Below are 24,003 nucleotides of genomic sequence, written 5' to 3'. Positions count from 1 at the left end.
AGCGCCCTCCCAAGTTGGAGTTCCGACTCGGAATGTCGGAGGAATCACAACAACTCCAACTTCAGAATTCAATATGGCTGCTCAGTGCATCAACAGAAGAGAAACAGTAGTAATATATTTATTAGCACTTATGTTTGTCTGTGTCTCAGTGGTGCACACAGTACTATCCAACATGATACTATGGTGTTATCTGTGCAAAATACTGCTTTTTATGTGTTTTTAATCGACTGGTATTGCTAACAATGGACCAAAGCCATCTTGGTTTTCTGACTTCTCTACTGGAAAATGGTCCACTAATCAACATTTAACCTGGTAAAAAATATTTATTTATTGTTATCCGTGTTATATTTCATCTGCAACAGTAATGTGAACTTTTAAAATGATCCATTTGGTCGTGAACTTTTAAATGCATCATTATGCAGAAAATATGAGCAGAGTTCTCCGCATGAAAGACCCGGGACTGGCAGATCAACGAGCTACTTCTTTTCTCTCCAGTCCAGTAGGAAGTTAAATTAAATGAAGTGTGGAGGATGTTAACTGTGACAAGATGATTGAGGTCCTTTAAAGACGCAATTGTGTGACGTGATAGTATGTCCCATATAAATGACGTCTAAATGAGACTGCAGTTGACTTTATAAGATGTTGAAAATACGTCCAACAATGACCACATCTGAACTTAATTTTAACCTCTTAAAGATGTCCTGTGGACGTCCAAAAGACGTCATAAAAACTTTCATTCTGGCTCTTCAGGGGACGTCATTTCAACGTCCGAAAAAGACGTTGAAATGACGTCGTTTGGACGTACCTTTGCTCAGTGGGATGTCCCAAAGCTTGCCTACTCTTCTACTACACACTCAAAAGTGTGTACTTTTTCTTCACCAAAAGAGTACATACTTTAAGGGAGTAGTATTAGCAGGCACACTGAGACGCAGTGCATCTGTTCCGTGTTTTGCTCCCCACGTGTTTCATGACCCAGTTTTCCCTCATGTGTAATTAGGTTTCATTAGTTCCAGGTGTGTCTCGTCATCCCATCTTCTAGTCTTGTGTATTTATAGTCCTGTTCATAGTTTTCTTCGTCCGGTATTGTATAGGTCAACCTTCCCTGCTACGTGTGTTTTCCTGGTTCCCTGGATGTAATTAAAGTCTCCTTGTTGATGTATTCCTCGTCTCCTCGTTTCTCGCTCCGTGCTCCCTCACAGTAGTGAACGTGACAGAATCCCGGACCCACAAACAGTAAGCGGTGCCCCTTCTCCCCGTGTTTTTGTTTTCCTTTTGAAAAGTCTTTTGTTTTCCCTTGTTTTCTTATAAACAAGTCAAGTCCGTTTCTCAGTCAAGTCCGCCAGCCGCGGCATACTCAAGCCCGCCGGCCGCTCCAGTGTCAAGTCCGCTGACCACGCCTTTCACCCTGAACCTAACTAGGAATCTAAGGAGGAAAAGGCAGTTGGTTCTAGTCCCTAGGCTCACTCCAGTGCCGGCTCCAGCCCCAGAGCTCGCTCCAGTGTCGGCTCCAGCCCCAGAGTCCGCTCCAGTGCCGGCTCCAGCCCATGAGTCTGCTCCAGTGTCAGCTACAGCTCTGAGTCCGCTTATTTCATCAAGTTCAGTCCTGAATCCACAACAGCCCAAACAAATTCAGAGTCCGTTCCAAGCCCAGAGAGGGCTCCCGTCCCCATGTCCAGCCCAGAGAGGGCTGTTGTTCCCACGTCTGGCCATGGGAGGTCCTCAGATCCCGAGTCAAGCCCAGAGAGGATAACAATCATATCTATACAATCATGCATAAAAATATCACCGGTATGCCTGTCTAAAAATATGCGTCTTCAAACGAGATTTAAAAATTGGAAGATAGTTACTATCACAAAAATCTTGTGGAAGGTTTAGCCCAGAGAGGGCTCCAGTCCCCGAGTCTAGCACAGAAAGGGCTCCAGTCCCCATGTCCTGCCCAAGGAGGGATCCAGTTCCCACGTCCAGCCCAGGGAGGGCTCCAGTCCCCAAGTCAAGTCCAGGGAGGGCCACAGTTCCCGAGTTAGGCCTACGGAGGGCCTCTAAAGACGATATTCTCCCCAAGGTTTTTTTTGGGGGGGGGGAGTACTAGGGGTCCGTCCGTGGAGGCCAGGCCAAGTGCTGAGGCCAGGCTCCCCAAGCTCCCTGCTCCGCCGTGGCTTCCTGAACTGTCTGCTCCGCCATGGCCTCCTGAACTGTCTCCTCCGCCATGGCTCCCTGAACTGTCTGCTCTGCCATGGCTCCCCGAGCTTCCTGTTCCACCATGGCCTCCTTAACTGCCTGCTCTGCCATGGCTTCCTAGTCTGCCTGCTCCGCCATGGCTCCCCAAGCTGCCTGTTCCGCCATGGCTCCCTAGTCTGCCTGATCCACCATGGGTCCTGGAACGGGTACCGCCGTGCAGGCCGTCCGTCCCTGTAAGCCTATCCTGAGAGGCCTCCAGAGTGCCCACCCCCCAGTAATGTCAGACTCTGTTCCGTGTTTTGTGTTTTGCTCCCCACGTGTTCGATGACCCAGTTTTCCCTCATGTGTAATTAGGTTTCACTAGTTCCAGGTGTGTCTCGTCATCCCATCCTCTGGTCTTGTGTATTTATAGTGTGTCCTGTTCATAGTTTTCTTTGTCCAGTATTGTATATGTCAACCTCCCCTGCTACGTGTGTTTTCCTGGTTCCCTGGATGTAATTAAAGTCTCCTTGTTGATGTACTCCTCGTCTCCTCGTTTCTCACTCCGCGGCTCCCTCACAGTAGCGAACATGACAACGAAGTATAAAGCACAGCTCACATGGAAGTTACTTGCATACCAAGCACCTTATTGTTGGTCAGAGTGGCATGACCAACTTAAACCCTTGTGAAATCTGCATGGAGAATTATTTTTGCTCTCACACAAAATTCCCAATTGTGTGGATTCCCATTCAGATGGATGGATTAAATGTGAACAGTAAATGTGACCAGACCTTTAGGGCTACAACAGCTTGTCACTGGGGCGGTAACCTTAAGGGTGTTCATATAGTACCTTACTACTTTGTAGTAACCTACCTTACTGCCTTTCTACTTTAAGGTACTAATATGAACTTTTTAGGAGTAGATAAGGTATAAAGCTGTCCCTTTAACAGGATAGTTTTGTGTGAAACCACCCAAAAATAAAAATTCTTTCATCATCATACTCAACCATAATGTCGTTTAACTGACTATGACTTTCTTCTATGGATCACAAAATAAGATATTTTGAAGAATGTTAGTAACCAAACAGTTTTAGTTCTCATTTACTTTTTATTTTTTGACCATAGAATGGAAGTCAATGGTAATGGCAAAATTCTTCATTCTTCAATTCATCGTAAAATAGATTATTTTACGTTCCACAGAAGAAAGACAGTCATACAATTTTGGATTTTTTTTTATCTTTAAGATTACAAGCTGTCATATCCCTAAAAGTACATTTTTTGCAAATTTTTTTCTATATGATGTCCTTACAAATATAGTGACACCAGCAAACACAAATATAATGAATCTCTTAAAGGTCTAATTTTCGCAGCTAGAGGGCGCGTATTCAAAATAAACAAAGAGGCAAAGGCGTAGTTTGATGACGACGTGACGGAAACATTTGGGATAATGTAAGTACACAAGTCAGCAAAATATATAACACTGTTCTAGTGGTTTTTGGATATTTTAATACAATTTTTTACATATTGTGCCTTTAAGTACCTCATACTGTGATGTCAATAGACGCTCTAATCTATGATTCTCCACAATGAGTTACGAGTCAATGAGGCATCACAGATCAAAACTGGGGACCACTACAGTATATTTAAGTCCTTTCTTTAATTCTCTACTGTCCTTTTGCTGCCTACTGTTTACCTTCCACTTCATTTACTCATAATTGCAGGACCATGCTATATGATGTCCATAAAATGGAGTCATTCCATTTTGGCTGGCTAAAGCTCGACAGGGCAGACCTTCATGCTGAGTTGACTTTAATGACTTTTTAATAGGTCTCTCCATTTTAAAGATGCAGTACAACAGTTCCAGTCATTTTTTTGGAATGATGAATGATTGAGAGGGGGCTAACATTAATTTAATTTACAGTGCAGGCTTCCCATCTTTAAAAGCCCAAGACGGCATCGCAAGAGGCAAAGAAATAGAGAGGGATGGGGTGCGTTCATTATGCTGGAAAAAGGCTGGGGTGATTTATGATAGCAGCATTGTTGTTTTCCCTTATCTCTAATTAGACGCTTGTCGTGCTAACTGATTTCAGTGTCAAAGCAACAAGACATGGTTAACAAGGCCGCTTTGTTCTACATCATTCATCATTCTCAAAACATTCACTCAAGTCAAAACGTCCAAACATGTCCTGACACCCCACATGCTTAATTAGACTCTGAGTCACCTGCATGGAGGGACTGAAATTATTTCCTCCATGGATATACAGTATGTAGCTCACTGACAACCAGCATTCATTTCTCGTTCATTTCTCAGAGGGTTTGAAGCATGTGTGTGTCTTCAAAGACAAACTTTACAGTCTGCTTAAAACTACATGCCCTACAACAGAAATAAAAAACAGGTTTTGTTTTGCGCTCTAGTAGTTCTGTGAAATAGTGCCCTCTGCAGGCTGTTTGAGAAAGCAAACTCATTAAGCCAGAGCTCAGGGAAAACTTCACTAGGTTCAACTAGCTGTAGGTTATTGTGAGAGTTAAATGTCCTCATCAAGGGCCTCAAATGCCCTAGTTTGCTGCCCTACACCTGTCATTTTACCTCTTACCTGTAAAACTCTCTCTCCCCCTCTCCCCTCCTTCCTTTCCTCTAGCTACTCTATAAAAATTGGTTCCTGCCACACAAGGCAGTGAGATTTGTATTGTATTGTAGACATGAAGTCCATTCTCTCTCTCTCATCTGTTCTGTTGATTCTAGAACTCTGCTCAGGTAAGATCTATCTATCTATCTATCATCTATTCGGCTGGCTGGGTGGTCTCTGGCTATTTAACTGTCTATCTGGCTGTGTATCTCTCTGGCTGTCTGGCAGTATAGTTGAGTAAATGACTGCTCTAAGCAAAACAAAAGAGGCTAAATTTTGAAACTACAAAATACTAAATTAAATTGTTGTATGTCTTGCACAAAAATATATAATTATTTAAAATATATTCCATATAATTATTCCATAGTATAATTATTTGAAATATAATAGGTTATACATTTAGGGCTCCAAACTGCTACAAAAATAAAAATGTAAGACAACTTTAAAATCTAGACAGTCTAAAAAAATGTTGTGCACTCATTTAATTTCATCAGGCCTGTCTATACGCAGTGAACACGGCGCCAGCAATGACTCTTATGAACCGTTTTTTTAAATGAGCCCATGAAGTGGTTTGAATCAGTGAATCGTTCAGCCGTTACTGGGTTCACATAACTGTCTCCATCACACTGAATGAACCGGAACGTTGACTCTACTTTATCGTGAGCTGTATGATAACGTGTACATACATAGCCTATTCATAACATAGTTTTGTTGTGTAAATTAATAAAATATTTTATAATTAATAATTGTAAAAAAAAACATTCAAATATTTTACAAAATTTGGTTATTATGCAGCATATATGACGTTTTACTGTAAGGTTGAATTTACTATTGTTTTTGGAACCATTATCAACACAACTTAAATCATCGTTATTATATAGGCCTACTAAAACATCCACATCATTTTCAATATAATCCGGTATAATTTCACTGTTTTATAGCCTATACATACAGTAGAGTCCAAAAGTCTGAGATCACTAATGAAAATGCTTCTGTTTTGCGTTTTTCTAATGGAAACAGTCATTACACATTTGAAGCTACATAATCAGCCTTGCTAGACATAAATGGCAAATAAACGCAAAAACCTACAAATAAATAATAAAATAGATCATTAAAACCAGAGTTCCATTTTCTCACCCTTTTTATTCGGTTCTTAATGATTCTGTAGGCTAAAGATTTGCTAGAAACGAAAATAAATCATAATAAAATTAGAAATCGGTAGTCTATCAAAAGATAGCCTATAAATGACATTATATGGTACAGTAGTATTATTTTACAGTAGTTGACCTCTTATTTTCGACCAAGGTGTCGATTTCAAATATCGCAGAAATATCGAATCCCCGGATAAAAGCGCATTTTTTAGTAAAAGTAAGCAGTCGGAGCGCATTTTATGTTGTGATTCGTATAGCCTGTACATCGCTAAAATAACTTCATCCCTTCGCCATCGTTGATTCTATCAGGCGAACAGACTTTTTTTTTTTTTTTACAATGAGCGAACAGACAGTTACAGCAGCAAAAGTGAAAGTGGCGAAGTTGAGCACAGGGAGCTGCTCGGGAAAAGGTTAGCCGCTGTTCATATTCAATAAGTCTGGATGCACCGCACGGAACAGTGAGCAGGCGCGTAGATAGTGGAGTGCGTGTGCAGGAATGACGCTGTACTAAGTGTATCTTAATACATTAATAGCGCCAAATAAGTGCATACTTTTGAATTGTGACATGCAGATTATCTATTAATGACCCATAAACAACAGAGTCAAGGTTCATTGATTAATTTAGTAAATCGAGAAAAGAATGTATGGACCTTGGGCTCCATTGTATAAAGTTACACATCATAACACTATTAATAAAATTATTTATATAAAACAAAGCCATATAGCCTTTTGTAGAGATCTTATTGCACATCATTATGGTGGCTTGAAAGTCCGGTCCACTGACAAAGCTGCTGATTTGTGATTGCATAATCACTGTGGGAAAATTGTTATAAATGATTGTATTGGTGCAACACAATAATCAGCCGTGCCTATGCATAAACACTTCTATCAGCTATCTGGTAGAATTTTAGTCGAATCACAGCCTCTCGTTCTCCTGCTCCTTGTCCTCTGAGTGGAATGCAGTTCTTGCATTCTTGAACTCTTTCTCTGTGCCTTGTACATGCCCTGTATGTTTTGAACTTGAATACACCAAGTACATTATAGTTTGTACTCTCTTATTAGCATGAGCCCTTGTCCTGAAACTGCAAAACCAGAGGTGTCAGAATGATTTAAAAGTGGGGGTAATTCATGGGAAGGTATTTCCCAAAAGCAATTATGACCCAAAAAGCAGAGGGAGATGTAATCTGTAATGTGTGTGTTTTGGGTAGGGACAAATTGTGTGCATTTTGTATTTTTAGGTATACTGTTTAGGTAAACAACCATGCAGATCAAATCAAAATATTTGTGAATGAGAGATACTTGCTTAGATACTTGCACATGCCAAGTTCGAGTTGCATTGTTTTGCAGCACATTTACTCTGACAGTCAGTGATTTTGCTCTGTCACGGGTTAATCTAGCCTGTAACGCAGTGCATCTTGGGTTATTGAATCCAGACAGGTTATTTTTTAACAGAGGGTCACCTTGTGCATGTCGTTCATATTGTCTGACCTCTTCAAAGTTCACTGTCTTCTTTCACATGCTTCGTACTTGCAAGACAGATGCAAATGTAATACAGGTACACGCATATGTCCATAATATCAGCATCAGTGCAACTTTTCTTTTTTGTTTCTGTTGCGATACCTAAAGTCATTCTCGTGCTTAACATCCAGCATCACATTCTACATGCAATAGTTACATTTTATTTGCAACATTGTTCACTGCAGTGAAGAATAACAGTTCTCTTGGAAACAACAACAACAAAAAAAAACTAATGCCAAGCTTAAAGGGAGAGTTCACCCAAAAACTTTACTCACCCTCAAGCCATCCTAGGTGTATATGACATTCTTCTTTCAGACGAATACAATCGGAGTTGTATTAAACAATGTCCAGGCTAATCCAAGCTTTATAATGGGAATGGATGGTAGCCCAAAATTTGAATTTAAAAAAATTGCACCCATCCATTATAAAAGAAGTCCACACGGCTCCCTTTTATAATGGATGGGTGCAATTTTTTTTACTTCAAATTTTGGGCTACCATCCACTCCCATTATAAAGTATGGATTAGCCTGGACATTATTTAATACAACTCCGATTATATTCGTCTGAAAGAAGAATGTCATATACACCTAGGATGGCTTGAGGGTGAGTAAATCATGGGGTAATTTTCCTTTTTGGGTGAACTATCCCTTTAAAATCACCGTAAAGATATAGATTTGGAAGTAGAAAGACTGAAATATTTTCTTGTAAAAGGTATAACTCCAATAATCTTTGCATTATTTACAACTTGGAAAAATCACGACTTCCTTTCATTTGTGGAGAAAAGAAGAAATACAGTGAAAGTCAATGGGGTCCAAAGAAACAACAACATTGGTCCCCATTAACTTCATCTTCTTTTGTGTTTCATGAACAAAGAAAGTCATACAGTTCTGGAACAACGTGAGAGTGAGTAAATGATGAATTTTCCTTTTTGTGCAAACTAAGCTGAAGGGGATGAAAGTGCACAGGTGGACGGTGGGTAATGGGAAAACACTTAAGGTGCCCTTGCATTCAAGCACATGTTCTGCCCTCAATCAAACCTGGTGATCAGGAGGGGGACTCAGTTAGATGGCTAACCGATTATCAGGAAAAACGTTGTGAATCAAACATGGCTTTATATAACAAATTTGTTAGTTAATAACCACCATCATAACTGGTTCTTAAGACCGCTCTGAACCTTGGCTTCAAGTCACGGATCTGAATACTTTCCAGCAGTGGCCCATGGAACCAGTTGCATCAGGTTGTTCTCTCTGTTCCAGGTGAGTGGTGCTACCAGAGCCAGTTTTCCTGTCACGACACATGTAGAGGTGAGAACAAACACACAAGATAGTTTGTACCTGGACTCAACCTCTCAGGTTTTTGCATAGTCATCACCGAAGCAAAGTCCTTGTTCACAGTTTCTCATATAGTTGAATGTTTATGGTGAGAGAAATGTGTTTTTCAATTGTGTCATCCAGGGCCTTCAGAGTGGAAGAATAATTTTCCTAATTGTGGAGGTCAGAGACAATCACCCATCAATATAGTAACACACAGAGTGAAGCATGACCCAAAACTGACCAGTTTTATCTTCGAGGGCCACGAGAAAGTTTTCAATATGAGTGTGGAAAATCATGGACATTCAGGTAGATTGAACTGAAATTTAAAGGCATAGTTCACCTAAAAATGTACATTCTGTTGTCATTTAGTTCATTAGACTGCCGCTCATCTACAGAACACAAATGAAGATATTTTTAATGCTTTTATCATTTTTGTCCAATCAATCAACCAAAACTTTAATGCATCAAAAAGTAGAAGAGATCATAAAAGTAATCAATGAACAAACCTCACGTATCAAGCAAGTGCGATGGAGCTTCTGTTTACCATAATTTATGACCACAGGATTCATTAAAAATATCTTCAGTTGTGTTTCAAAGATAAACAAAAGTCTTATGGGTTTGGAATGACATGAGGGTGAGTAATGACAGAATTTTTGGATTAACTATCCCTTTACCTTAAGTTACAAAAATTCCATTCAGTTTAATTCAGTTGAGTTTACCCGATTTACTTCGAATTCTGTTACCTTTTAAATCTTGTAATTGTAACAGTTAAGTATAATTACAAGCTCCATGCTTCTTTCCAGCTCACTTCACACTTCCTCAATCTGTGCGTCTCCGTGGTGGAGGTCTGCCAGCCACATACAAGGCCGTCCAGTTCCACCTGCACTGGGGAGAGAACGGCGGCCAGGGCTCAGAGCACTCTGTGGACGGGGAGCGATATCCCATGGAGGTGAGAGTCCATGTCACTATCAAACATATATGGACAATAAAAAGCTAAAAAGCCTATTATTTTCTTCAAGTTATATTATGATGGGTATTAATTATGCATTTTGTCCCCCAGCTCCATATTGTTCACATTAAAGAAAAGCATGGCAGCTTGGGAGAGGCTCTAAATGACTCTACAGGGGTGGCAGCACTTGCCTTCTTTTTTGAGGTACTGATGCCTTTGTGATATTTCATATCTCATACCTAAAAACATTTTTGTGAGAAAATGATCTGAACACAAACTCTTAAACTGATAGCACCCAAACAGTTCTATTTTATATCATTGAGATACTATTATAGTTTTTATTAATATTTTTAATTCGTTTTTGTTTTTACTTTTAGTTTTGTTTTCATTTTAATTTCAGTTAAAGTTTTAATAATTTTGTTGTGTATTTTGTCCTTTTTATTATTTTATTTTTAAAATGTTTATATAATTTTCATTAATTTTTATTTTAATTATTTTAGTTCATCAAGTTAAAACTAAATGAAAATAAGAACTGTTGCCTTGGCAACTAGCTAAAATAAAACAAGTTTAAAGGTTTATATTTATATATATATATATATATATATATATATACACACACACACACACACACAGAGTTCTGGTATGAAACTCTAGATGGCGCAGTCCTATAGGTCTAGCTCAGTCTGACCTGGCGACATCATTGTCATATGGCAGCTGATTGGTCATTAACAAATCAATGTGAATCAGTGGAGATGTAAAGATTTACACTGAATAATTTCCAGATCAACCCCATAAAATGTTTTATATATATATATATATATATATATATATATAGTGCAGGAGTCATGTGGACTACTTTTATGACATTTTATATTACCTTTTCATGATTTTGGTTTTGACAGCCTCAGCCCTCATTCATAACGAAGCCATTTTAGGTAAAAATTCCTTTACTGAACCAATTTGATAATAAATTGATGTCTATATTAATACCTGACTTTTGCCATCCCGCTTTTAGGTGACTTCTGGGCAAAACAAACAGTTGGACAGAGTCATAGAGGCTTTAGGAAAAGTCCGATATGAAGGTGAGTCATTATCAGATTACATGATATTTTTTGGGGACTGAGTTGCTTATTTTGGATTAGTTTATCTATTCAACATGTTTTGCATTCTGCATTGTGGTTCCATATTACCCAATGTGATCAAAAGGGAACAGCTGTGAAATTGAAGATTTTAGACTGACTGACATCATCCCTCAAGCCAATAAACTGAACTACTATCGGTACTCTGGTTCCTTGACCACACCAGGCTGTGACCAGGCCGTTGTGTGGACGGTCTTCCAACAGAGTCTGCCCATAAGCAAAAATCAGGTAGAGAGACTTTTTCTTTTACGCATAAACCAGACTGAGATCAAGATGTTAGTCAACACTGATTACAATCACCAGTATCTGAATTTAGAATTAAAGCAAGACACTATAGGCAACATCATTTTTCTTCCATAACATGTCTTCTTTAAGAATGTAAGTGTTTAATTTACATGTTATTTTATTACATTTGAACTATTTGTATCTGTAAATTTTAATTCCAATACATACCTTTAAAGCTTGTTTTCTCAAAATGAGTCTTATATCAAACTTATTTATAACTTATATCAAACTTTCCTATTCCTATCTATATTCGTAGGATTTTTACACAGATGTCTGTTCATACATCAGTCGTTTGATTTATATAACATTTATTCCTACAAACACTGTGAATTTTTTTTCTTGCAGCATTTTCTGGTTTATGGTCTGTTAAAAATCCCCTCTGTAAAACCTTTATCTCTGATTATGTCAACAAAATTAAACAAGAATTTTGAACCTGGCTTTATCCAATGTGCAAATGAGTGCATATTTAATTAGATAATGGATTTGCTTATTTAAACATAAAATTTCAGAAAACTTGTAAAGCAAAAAAATTATCTTAATGTACTGTGATTAATCAACTATGAAAAGTATTGTGATTTCTATTAGCTAAAGCCTTTAGTGTACCTGTAGTGCCTTGCCTTAAGCATATGATTATGGAAAGGCAGATTTTAATTCACACGCACTGATCCTTTTGGCCATCTTTATTTTCTTGCTTTAGCTGATGTCAGTGGATAAACAGCTGTTATTCGGAACAGAAAAACCAATGACTGGAATATTCCGTCCTGTGCAGAATCTGAATGGACGAGTTGTGTACACATCAGTGTCAGCTCACAGTCTGTGTGTCCTGCCCAATCTAATCACCCTGTTTCTGTGCCTCTTTTGTGTTTTTGGACAACAAAGGGGTTTTCATTGAATGGTAGAGAACGCGTCTCTTTTAACACAGGATGTTCTGTATCGAACTTCCAGAAACAAAGTATAGCTAATCAATCTTCTGAGCACTGAACTGAAGGTACTGGGATGGATCTCTGTGCTAAAGCGGTGAAACTTGACAATTGAGAAAAGATTTCTTAGTTATTTTCTGTGTTCACAACTATTAATTGTCTCACTGGTACCTCTTTTCATGTCTTGGGATATTTTCCTTCAGTTGTGGCAGCTTTATCTGGCTTTGATTATTTCAGGATTCCCATCTGTTTTCCATTACTTTTTTTGGTTGTTCATGATTACCGTATTTTAAATATTTTAAAATCTTATATATATATATATTGCTGGGAAGGACTTCCATTTATATTTATATGTACCAATAATTATACTTGTATATAAAAGTCTTCAAAAATACAAAATAGCTTGAGATTTGAATGTGGCTCATTTGAAGCTTTCTGATCCTCCATTAAGATTGTCTCACTATGTATATTTAATTGACTTTTCCATTACTTACGACCTTTTAGAACATTTTCATGGCCTGCGAATGCCAATTTTTACTGTTGTGTAATGTTCTTATGTTTCTGTAATTCATATGGCTATGATTTGATGATTAAACTTGATACAAACATGTAAAACAAATTGTGTACATACGCAGGGCATGTGGGGTGTAAGTTGTACATAATGTGTCCAAAGATGTTAATAAAAGTTCAAATGAAGTGACTACACAAATTCTTCATTTAATTGCAATTATATTTAATTGTAAATATTGTTTGTCATATAAAGATTTCATTTTCATTTTGAACCAATGGAAGTTTATATGTAACATGCCGGCATAACATGCCAAATTCATCTTTGAAAGAGTACCTACTACTGACCCTTGCAGAAATGAGACTATGGTTTCTGTTTTTGTGCCTGTAACCAGGTTCTGAAGTGCTCAATCTGAGCTGTGATGCTACTCCTAGCCGTGCCACCAGGGGCGCTGTACTGTTCAACACTTCTGTTGTAGTCCCACACTGAAGAAACGTCCTTGTCAAACAAAGGGCTGGAGATAAAGAAAAAACAAATCAATAAAAAAAATCAAAATAAAAACATTTCAGATACTGTTAGATGTCCTTTTAGTTTGAATGTGACTGCCGACCTGACAGTTTGAAGGTCCTCTACAGTGATTTGGGACAGATGGATGTTCTTAGATTCAGCAATATAAACGGCTTTCCCAGCACAACTGTGGGCTTCTCTGAAAGGCATCTTTGATATATATGTATATATATCAGATTTCATTCAGCTCTACTGACATACGGAATCGTAAAACTGTAAGTTGATGGATTGATGGACTTACTCCCTTTCTGACCAGATGGTAGGCAAGATCAGTGGCCAGCATATCTGGGCTGAGGGCCCCTTCCATCGCTGGTTGGTTGACCTGAGGAATGGAAAAGTACCAGTGCCTAAGATCTACTGCTCAACAATGAATAAAAAAGGAAATGAAACAACAACAATTCTTTATACTGCTCACATTTTAGACTGACAATGGATTACGACATGCTCAAACACGTCTGCATCTCATTCAGCATTTCCCCGACTTACTGTTTAACTGAAGTAACAGTTTTTTTTTTAATTGTCATTGTCCATGACAAAACAACATTAACTTGTGTTATAACCCGCCTCTCACCTTTAGAGTTGAAATGACGCCTGTCGTCACCTGCAGCACAGCGTGTACTGTATCATATGTGTCGAACATGGCCTCCTTATCCTCCTGCAGTGACAAAACATATATTCAGAAAATGTTTTAAAATAAAATGATCATATTTTGGCTGTCATGGACATACCTGTAGGTCTTTGTTGTATGTGCTGGGTAAGCCCTTAAGAGTCATCAGAAACCCTGCACACTGTATTACAATGAAATTTTAATTAGATAAAAGTATATAAAATATTTGTATTTTAATATTATAATATTACTATTATTTTAAATATTTGTAATATTATTTTCTTATAATTAAATTAGGTATGCACTGATATGAAAATTCTGGTCAATAAGCCAACAATTAATTTCATGTTATGGTGATATTAAAATATTATTATTCAAATATTACACTATTTGTCTGTTAAGTATGCTACTTTTTTATTTTATTAAATAATATTTAAAATACTGATATGATAAGAAAATTCTGGCCAATAAGGCAAAACATTTTCTTATGTCCGATAACTAATAAATGGGTGATATTAAAATATTATACTATTTTGTCGGTTAACTATACTAATTTATATTAATTTTATTAAATAATTATGTTTAATATTGTAATATTTGTAATATTGTTATTATATCAAATCTTTTAAATAAAGCTGATAATAATTTAAATGTTATTGCTGATAACCGATAAATAGTCTATAGTCAAATATTATACTATTTTTGTCTAAATAAATTAAAAATAAAATATTAAAAAGTAAATTTAGGCATCATAACATTAAGCACACTCTGAAAAATGAATAATTACTTTGGATTTGCTAAAAGTGATATTTAACAGCATTATTAAATTATTCATGTTTTCAAAGATTAACTTTAAGTGAGAGTTGGATGACTGAAGGTAATCTAATTTTAAAAAGAGGAGAAAAAAACATGCACTATTAAATATCCATTATTCGATAACTGATAAGGTACCATTACTGTATATTGTGCATCCCTAAATGAATAGCAACTAAACTGACAGCCCTAGTACTAATTATTACATTTCCCATAGACTAATCTTAATCATAAGACTAGTATTGGTGTCTCGGGTTGGTTTCATTAGTCAGTGCTGTATCTTACTCTGCCAAACACTCGTCCTGCTTTGCTGCGGATGAGCTCCAGGCTGTCTGCGTTCTTCTTCTGAGGCATTAAACTGCTCCCAGTGCTGCTCTCGCAAACACAAACACAACAGCTCTGATTAACTACACACACTAGGCACACATACAAAGCAGAAATGGATCAAATCCCTCAGTACACATCAGCCAGCTCGTGTTCACAGTATATGTATGCCACTGTGTTGAGTATCATCCACCAATTAAGACAACACACTGAATCCTGCACTCCATGGCAGATAGTCAGCTTTTCTGAACATGATAATGTTGTTAATAAATAGGCAATAATTATTTCTGAGTGAACAATTACTATTTAACTAAGGTCAGTACCGGCTGTGCAGCAACCAGTTTGTGGTTAATAAAGATAAATCAGTTCATGTTAACAGGCCAAACATTTCACAGGCCATAAAGAATTATAGTATTGGGAAGAAAATTGATTTGCTCTAACAATGGAGAATTTGTGATGGCGTGAGCAGGTACATGTGTACTCACTGAGATTTCTTGGCAACTGTACCATAAAAGTCATTGAATTAATTAATGTGCAACTCTGCCTAAAGCTCAAGTTAGCAACTCCTTCAGTTTCATGATGGAAATGTGCATACGTGACAAGTGGGGTGAAAATAATGCAGAACATGGTAGTAATGTAAGGAAAATACTGTACTGTTAACCCAAGGGCTTCAAATTAATGATTTCTGTCTGCTTTGACATTATGATGTATTTTGGGGCAAGACACGTTCTTGATTTCGAAACACTCTTATGCTCACCAAGGCTTCATTTATTTGATTAGAAATACAGTAAAACAGTAATATTGTGAAATATTATTAGAACTTAAAATGACTGTTTTCTATGTTAATATATTTAAAAATGTATTTTATTCCTGTGATGGCAAAGCTGAATTTTTAGCAGCCATTACTCCAGTCTTCAGTGTCCCATAATCCTCCAGAAATCATTCTAATGTGCTGATTTGCTGTTCAAGAAACATTTCTTATTATCAATGAGGAAAACAGTTGTGCAGATTAATATTTTTGTGGAAACCGTTCAATGATTCAGTTTTTTCAGGATTCTTTGATGAATTTTATTTTTGTGCTTTTTGCATTTATTAACAAGTAGAGCAGTGACAGGAATGGGATTGGAACAAGACCCAGGTCAGACCTACAGCTTTTATATGTCAAGGGCATATGCACAGCCACAGAAAATTTGAATGATTTTTTTTTTATTGTGTTTTCAAGATTGACCACTGCTGTCACTTCCCATTATAAATCATGTGCTGTCCTCACCTGTATGCATCAGTCAGAGTAATGAAGGAGAACTCCTTTGTACTGTATAAAATCAGATCCTCTGCCATCTTGCTGAGGTGTGTGATACACATTGATGCCCAGAAGAGAAACTCAGCTGTCCAAAAATATACACAAACACATTCAGTTAAACACACTATTCACCCAAATCATTTGATCATTTACTTTCCCTCATGTTGTTTTAAAGGGGTCATATGATGCTGCTAAAAAGAACATTATTTTGTGTATTTGGTGTAACGAAATGTGTTTATCCAGTTTAAAGTAAACAAAACACATTATTTTCCACATAAGGGGAAGCCCCGGCTTAGCGTGCGCTGAGGCCGGGACAGAGTGAGCTGAGGCGGCGGGGTCGAGAACGGTGCGCCCGGGCTGGACTCCGCTTCGTCCACGGTGAAAGTTGATGTATTCCCTCAGCGACCAGCACAGATCAGCTCTAGGGCAAATCTTCCCACATAGTGAGGTAGATATGTGGGGGTGTGTTCGAACGAGCCGTTTTAGGTAGGTGTGGCTGACTCTTAACTTTTATAAAGAATATCTCTTTGGATTTGAGACTTTAGTCTGTGCAAATTTACAGATCTTCTTTATGCACCAAGAGCTTGTAACACTCCAAAGAGAAAGGAAAAAATGAAATTGCATCATATGACCCCTTTAAATCTGTATGACTTTCTTTATTCTATGGAATATAAATGAAGATATTGTGAACAATGTTGGTAACCAAAGTTTTGGTGACAACTGATTTTCATTTAATGGACCAACATTTTTCGAATGATCTTCTTTTATGTTCCACAGAAGAATGAAAGTTATACAGCTTTGGAACAAATTGAGGGTGAGTAAATGACGACAGAATTGTCATCAGAATTTTTGAATGAATCATCCCTTTAATTACAAGGGATACTGATGACCTGTAAAGTTTGCAGCATGATTATACATACCAACGAAATCTCTTTGTCCGGTAGCATCCATGCTGTTAATGCTGATACTATCAAATTTTAGTTCTGGGGAGTGAAAAAAACTGAATCAGATAAAAAAAAACTTTTAAATAGCTGACCAGTTTGACCTATATACACAAAATATATCATAGGAACACACTTCATGAATCATTACTTATATGGGAAAACGAATGTCATCAACCTTGGCGAAGAAGTTCTCTGTCAATGTTGAAGGGATTCCCAGCAATGGCTCCACTGCAAGGCAAATAAATATATATCATATATCAATGTATCTCAAAAATAAAAGTGTGTGCAGTACTGTTCAAACGTTTAGGGTCAGTAAGACTTTTTCTGTAAACTTAAAACTATTATTTAGTCAGGATGTATTAAAAAAGAACAGTAAATGCATATATAATGATAAATTACCAAAGATTTGTATTTTAAATGCTGTTCTTTTGAACCTTATATTATTAAATAATCAAGAAAAAATGCATCACAGCTTCCACACATATATATTGCAGTAGTGTTTTTAACATTGAAAATAATAAGAAATGTTTCTTGAGCACCAAATCAGCATACTACAATGATTTCTGAAGGACTATGTGACACTGAAGACTGGAGTAATGATGCTGAAAATTCAACTTTGCCATCACAGGAATAAATAGCATTTTAAAATATATTCAAATACAAAATAGTTACTTTAAATTGTAATAATATTTTAAAATATTACTGTTTTTACTGTATTTCTGATTAAATAAATTCAACCTTAATAAGCATAAGAGAATTATTTTAAAAACATTTCAGTATTGCATATACACAAAACTAACCTTCCAAGGGGCATCACGTTAACATGTTTCCTGATGTCCTCCAGCCGTTCAACATCTCTGCTTAGTGCCACTGCATGACTGTGAGAAATGATGAACACTGATCAGTTATGACCAGACGTATGTATCAACAAGTCCATATATACAAGATCACAACACTTAACATTGTGAACACTTAACAATTTACTGTTGCCTCACCTCGAGAAAAATATAATTAAGATAGAATTCTATTAAATGCACCTGAGAATCCAGTGACTCCATCTGATTGGCTGGGCCCTCTGCATGTGAGTGTATCCAGGGCACAGGATTTCAATCTCTCTGGATGGACAATGGAAAATAGTTTGGGATGTGCGTGTTAGGTAATTGTACATTAGTAAGATGATGTGAGCATAGTGAGCATTCTTACACTGCAGCTCTTTCCACCATAGTGCTGATGAGCTGCAAAGCTAGTTCTTTCAGAGTGTTAATAGCGTCCCGTAGCCAGAGCCGCGTATCTGTTGCAACCTATCCAACAAATGGAAAGAGTTTGGTCAAAAGCCTGTATGCCTGTAAATATCATGTGACAAATTAAATTGAATTCAATTTAAACCTGATCATTTCTGCTCCTGCCTGTGTGAAGCTTTCCAGCTGGATCACCAATAAATTCCTTTAAAAGAACATTGACATGAACATTGACTGAATTCAGCTTCCTGTAATATTATTTTCATTATTCAGAATTATAATCTACACCACATGGTGAATTGATAAAATATCTTCTTATTCAATAAATAATTCAGTGTTTTCTTTTGACCTTCAGTCTGCGTTCATTGGCTGTGTGAATATCCTCGTCTCCTGGTTTGATCTTGAACTCGCCTTTGGACCATTCATCAAAAACCTGATAAAGATATTTTTAAATACCTCAGTTATTCATAATTTGTGACAATAAATTAAAATGTCTGATAAATCTTTTCGCAATATTTACAGCCATATTGGGGAGACCGGTGTTAGTTGCCACTAGAGCTATATCTTAGGAGCTCACCGTTATTATAGTTAACCAAAACTAAAACCAAACTAAAACTTGAAATAAAATAAACTTAAATTAAATTAAATAAAAACACTCCGGTTACTTACGTAACCTCAGTTCCCTGAGATAAGGGAAACTCCTGTTTACTCTGATACTGAAGTCTAATTTGATCACGTTCGTGTAGCTGCATGAACCAATGGCGCCTCAACCCGCCAAAAGGGGTGGTGCTGACTGCTATATAAGTCAGCTCTGGGTGCCATTTCGTCAGAATCTTTTGACTGAAGCAACAGTCATCGATTCACGTGCAGCTTTATAGCATGGCAGCCTACACAACGCTCGTTCCCTTATCTCAGGGAACCGAGGTTACGTAAGTAACCGGAGTGTTCCCTTTCGAACAATCTCTCCCGTTGCGTTATGGGGACCCAATCGCGTCGTGCCATAAGCAAGTGCAGAACGAAGCTGCTCTGCGAGCCCAGCCCTGGGGCACCCATACTTAGGGCTCCTGTAACATGAGCTAATAATGAGACCCAAGCTGCTTAGGCCAATCGTGGGCCAGGGCATCTCGCTGCTTCGAAAAATAAATTGGGCAGTGAAAGTTGTCTTCTGACGCGAAGAGGTCCACCTTTGCCTTCCCGAAGACAGACCAGATCATTTGAACCATTTGGGGATGTAGTCTCCATCCTCCTGGAGCTACATTGCCCCTGGACAGCATTTCTGCTCCCTGGTTTAGTCTGCCTGCCACATGAACTGCACTCAGCAAGAGGAGTTTGCCCTGTGCCCTGATCAAAGTGCTGTGGGGAGAGTGAAGCACACGGGATTTTCAATCAAGAGATCAATCAAGCCTGGTCGCTCAGCCTGTGACTTCACTGTTTCTTCCTCCGAAGCAGCTGGGAGGGGAGAAACGTGAGAGCGGGAGGGGCGAGGGCGAAGCAGGGCGAGACTCATGGTCTCACAGTGAGAGCAGTCTGTCTCAGAGAGCGCAGCCTCAGCATGGGCATGGCCCAGGCAAGCGACGCACCCAAATCTGAAGCTGTCAGTAATATGGAATAATCGGTGACAGCATTGTCCTCTGATCGTTGTAGACAAGGGGTGCTGATCCTCACGTGTAAAACACCTGTGCCGGTGTGAGATCACTCAAGCCCAATTGCTCAGTCCCATGACTCCGTTTCTTATCCGAGCTAGCTGAAAGGGGAGAAAAGGGAGAGTGGGGCTGCCTTCATTGAAGAAGGCGATCTGCGAGCGGAGAAGGGCGAGACTCATGCTCTCAGAAAGCATTCCGTTCGGGTGAGCGCAGTCTCTGCATGGGCGCTGCCCAGACAGGCAACGTATTCACCGTGCCCATCTGCATCATGCAGGGGTCCCTGCATGAGCCACACTCACAGTGCGACATTTGCAACATCGCCAGAAAATTTGCTTTAATAGATGCCGTATAGCTGCAGGGGAAGGCTTCTAGTGATCTTCCGCTGCTGGGGCTTCTTCTTAAGGTGGTGAGCAGCAGGCTGCGCGCTTCTTGCTTCGGCTTCTTGTCCAGCGAGGAAATGACCTTTGCCACTGATGGAGAAAAATTCTGACGAAATGGCATTTAGAGCTGACTTACATATCAGTCGGCTCCACCCCTTTTGGTGGCTTGAAGCACCATTGGTTCGTGCAGCTACACGAGCTTGATCAAATCAGGCTTCAGTTTCAGAGTAGGAGTTTCCCCATAGCGCAATGGGAGAGACCATTTGAAAGGGAACTCTTTTTTATTACAGCTAGTTGCCAAGGCAACATTTTTTTATTTTCATTTAGTCTAACTTGATATTAAAATGGTACTAAAACAACTAAAACTAAAACTGAAATAAAAACTATATAGACAAAACAACAAAATTACTAAACTTAAATTAAAATTAAAACAAAATATTTAAAAAATAATAATCTAAATATTTAGAAAAACTATATTATCATCTCAATGATTCTAAAATAACACTGCAGTAGCTACAGTATATAAAGATTTTATATTAATAGTCCAATTACACAAATTAGTGTTTTCTCTAGCAGATGTTTGTTGGTTTCAAATGCTGTCTTAGAGTTGAATTATTAGAATAATTACAAAGAATAATACAATATAGAATAAATGTTGTGAATTTTATACTCAAAACTAAAATTCCAAAATCATCATATTTTTAATAGCTGTTTTTTTTTGTTTTTTTTATTAAAGTTGAAAGTGTCAATTTCAAATATAGATTAAATTTTTTTATTGGGATAAGTTGTCGTATTATGTTTTTTACTTTTTTGTACAATACATTAAACTATTTGTTAATGAGTTAATATCTTTGTACATTACCTTTTACATTTCTGCTGACCATGTTTGCATGGTCAATGTTTGGTGAATGAACTGCATCTTTTTTCTTGATCAATAACTGTGGAAATTAAATATTCAAAATGTGACAACTAGCCCCAGTCTCATCTATCTGGCCAGTTGTATATGTTGACAGAATGCCATGTTGAATGGCAGTAGCTTCAGAGAAGTTTACAATAGGCACCATCAGCATTGTCACATGGCTATTGTTTTGTGCACATGGAGGTGTCTGTGTCCTGGCATATTTTTGTCTGTGATGTATTAAGCTTTGGTGTTAAAGGGGGAATGGACTATGGAACAGTATCCTGGTACATATTTACAAAGCAGCATCATAGTTCAAGGGTAAACAAATGAATTTTAATGAGAAAGATGACACTGTAAAAGAACACACATATAACCTGGATGCTATCAGACGGGTTTATGAGTAAGGTAATGTGGTAAATAATATAATCACCTTGTCAAGTCCTGTAAGAATCTGTTCCATCTCGTTTTGCGTGACCAGGCCTGCTTTCTGTAAAGCTTTGACATATGCTTTACTCCCTTTAATATCAGCTTCCCACATGCGCTGGTCGTACGCGATTGACGCGTTGAACTTTTCCATTATAGGGTCGGTGTTTCCCACAAAGCGACCACCCCATAGTTTATTTCCCTGTTTAACACAAAATAATAAACATAAACATTACGGTAAATCATCGCTCGTGGTTTCTGACAGGATTGGAAAGCCAGTGACACACAAAAAAACACACTAAATCAGACCGACTTTTTATGAGCGATAAAATGAGCGATCTTTACCTCTGAACTTGCCATTGTAACAGTCTCAAGCAGTCTTTATGTGCGAAGAGCAACCCGAAAACTAAAGGTCATTAAAACAGAAACAGGAAATGGCGGACAATTAGAGGACCAAATCAGTGCCGTATGTTTTCACCGATTCATGAGAATGAATTACCGTAAGAAGCTGTTCATTCAATAGATTGTGACCTGCATTTCTTCCTCGTGTATTTTGGGGAAGCGAAAGCCCCGCCTATAATATGTTAATTTGGTGCTCGCGAACCAACCAACATCTAAAGCGCCATTTTTTGGGCGCTGTCCTTCATTTTAGAGAACAAATACTGTATCGAACCGCCTCCCTAAAGAGAGAATACACTTTGCAGTTACAGTTTTGAATGGTGGATGGCGCTATGTCCTTAAAACGAGCAGGTACACAAATAAGAATGAATCTAGCTATACTTAATGTACTTAAATATTTTATCTCATTTTTATGTCTTATTTATTTTTGGGTTATATTTTTGTAATATACCTGTGCAAATACATCAAATCAACAGTGTATTTAGGGGAAAATAGGAGGTTATCACCAATGGTTAAAACCACTGAAAGTAGGCCTACTACATGTAACCTGCAGCAGCCCTGTTTGAGCAACTTGCAGACAATAATTACAAACGTATGTGATATTTGTTTGCATAATTAATCGAGATTTTTATTTTTGCTCTTGCATCTGTTCATTAAACTATTTCTCCCTTTTATCCATATTTGGGTTTATAACTTTTATAATTGTCATTTTACTATGTTCTCTTGATTCCTTGCAAGCACAATTATAGGCTTATTTTTCATAATATTACTTTTATATAACTATAATCTTATATAAATATACCATATTATATTTTATATAAATATAATCTTTTTCTATAACATTGAATCAATATTTTTCTATAGTGTCACTTCCACAACATTTCGAACTGATTTAATGATTCAGTTTGAATTTTGGTATTGTCGCGGGATTCATTTTGTTGCACGGGGAAACGTTATATGTAACGTTTATCTTTATAAAAATTTCCACTATAGAAAATAGTTGTAACCAGCAATAGTTACAGGAATATTTAACCCTACAAACAAATTTGAACACGACAACTGGGTGGGAACGTTTAACAGAAAGCCTCGTTTTCTCACCGGATCGTTGTTAGTCGTCGAACCAGCCAGGCAAGCGGGATGGAAGTGTAAGCGATTTAATTTACTTGTATTCGCCTAAAGTCAAACTTAAATCATATAATAATAATCTTTTTGTTGAAAATACCCAGTATATGGCGCTGTGATTAGAACAGGTTTCCAAATCTATACTGCAATGACGACGATATGCAGCTCACGTGGTTACTCTTGCATACTAACTTAATCTTTAGATGACGGTTAACGCTACGAATGCACTGGAGCCATCAAACTCAGATAAAATTGATTATGAGCTGATCTGTTGAAAATGTATTTTCACTAACAATTGATGAGAGATCATTTGGGTATAACGATTGATGTATAATTTTCAGAGTACATGTTGGTCGTATTTAATAGCGAGAGGGATTTGGGAAATTCAGAACAAAAAGTAAACATGAAAGTGAAGTGAAGCACGTGTGATTATAGGACTGGGAAAGCAGCACACTGAAAGCTGCTAAAAGGGGGGGGGATATTATTTTTTATCATAAATTAATGTTAAAACACTGCGTTTTACTCACCCCAAGGCATCCTAGGTGTATATGACTTTCTTCTTTATTTTTCCTTTATTTAATTGTTAGAATATATATATAACAATATTTTAACTAATCGCAAAAGCTGAATAATCAAATGTCTACTGATTAATCAGTGGAATAGTCGATGATTAGTCGATTAATCGCTCTCATAATCGCTAGATTCATCGATTATTAAAATAATCATTTGTTGTAGCCCTTAAAGGGGTCATATGATGCGATTTCAAGTTTTCCTTT

General features: G+C 37.6%; 3 protein-coding genes across 3 annotated transcripts in view; 2 read left to right on the top strand and 1 right to left on the bottom strand.

The window, feature by feature from the left end:
• Positions 1–2,368: 2,368 nt before the first annotated feature.
• On the top strand, positions 2,369–12,310 carry LOC107667426 (carbonic anhydrase 4-like). The gene is made up of 8 exons (XM_016459094.1): positions 2,369–2,411; positions 8,709–8,756; positions 8,907–9,071; positions 9,569–9,714; positions 9,826–9,918; positions 10,730–10,796; positions 10,921–11,081; positions 11,836–12,310. Exons 1-8 carry the CDS (start codon positions 2,369–2,371, stop codon positions 12,028–12,030), a joined length of 918 nt encoding a protein of 305 aa, XP_016314580.1. The 3' UTR covers positions 12,031–12,310.
• Positions 12,311–12,799: 489 nt separating this feature from the next.
• asl (argininosuccinate lyase) lies at positions 12,800–22,338 on the bottom strand. The gene is made up of 17 exons (XM_016459111.1): positions 22,206–22,338; positions 22,052–22,112; positions 21,714–21,908; positions 18,709–18,792; positions 18,508–18,564; positions 18,325–18,422; positions 18,159–18,236; positions 17,922–17,999; positions 17,297–17,349; positions 17,098–17,160; positions 16,148–16,262; positions 14,839–14,923; positions 13,862–13,921; positions 13,705–13,788; positions 13,375–13,455; positions 13,177–13,283; positions 12,800–13,080 (listed from the first exon to the last, which is right to left on the bottom strand). The coding sequence occupies exons 2-17, from the start codon at positions 22,064–22,066 to the stop codon at positions 12,930–12,932; spliced, it is 1,404 nt and encodes a 467-aa protein (XP_016314597.1). The 5' UTR covers positions 22,067–22,112; positions 22,206–22,338; the 3' UTR covers positions 12,800–12,929.
• Positions 22,339–23,184: 846 nt separating this feature from the next.
• LOC107667441 (DNA-directed RNA polymerase III subunit RPC9-like) overlaps positions 23,185–24,003 on the top strand; it is a 5,385-nt gene continuing 4,566 nt past the window's right edge. Inside the window, exon 1 of the mRNA XM_016459113.1 lies at positions 23,185–23,250. Within this exon, the coding sequence (XP_016314599.1) occupies positions 23,243–23,250 (8 nt within the window). The 5' untranslated portion in view covers positions 23,185–23,242. The remainder of the gene's footprint in view (positions 23,251–24,003) is intronic.

This window comes from Sinocyclocheilus anshuiensis, unplaced genomic scaffold (genome assembly GCF_001515605.1).
Source record: "Sinocyclocheilus anshuiensis isolate Anshui unplaced genomic scaffold, SAMN03320099.WGS_v1.1 scaffold1389, whole genome shotgun sequence".
NCBI lineage: Eukaryota > Metazoa > Chordata > Actinopteri > Cypriniformes > Cyprinidae > Sinocyclocheilus > Sinocyclocheilus anshuiensis.
Note: the sequence above shows the minus strand (reverse complement) of the source record. Positions and strands in the feature narration are given on the sequence as shown.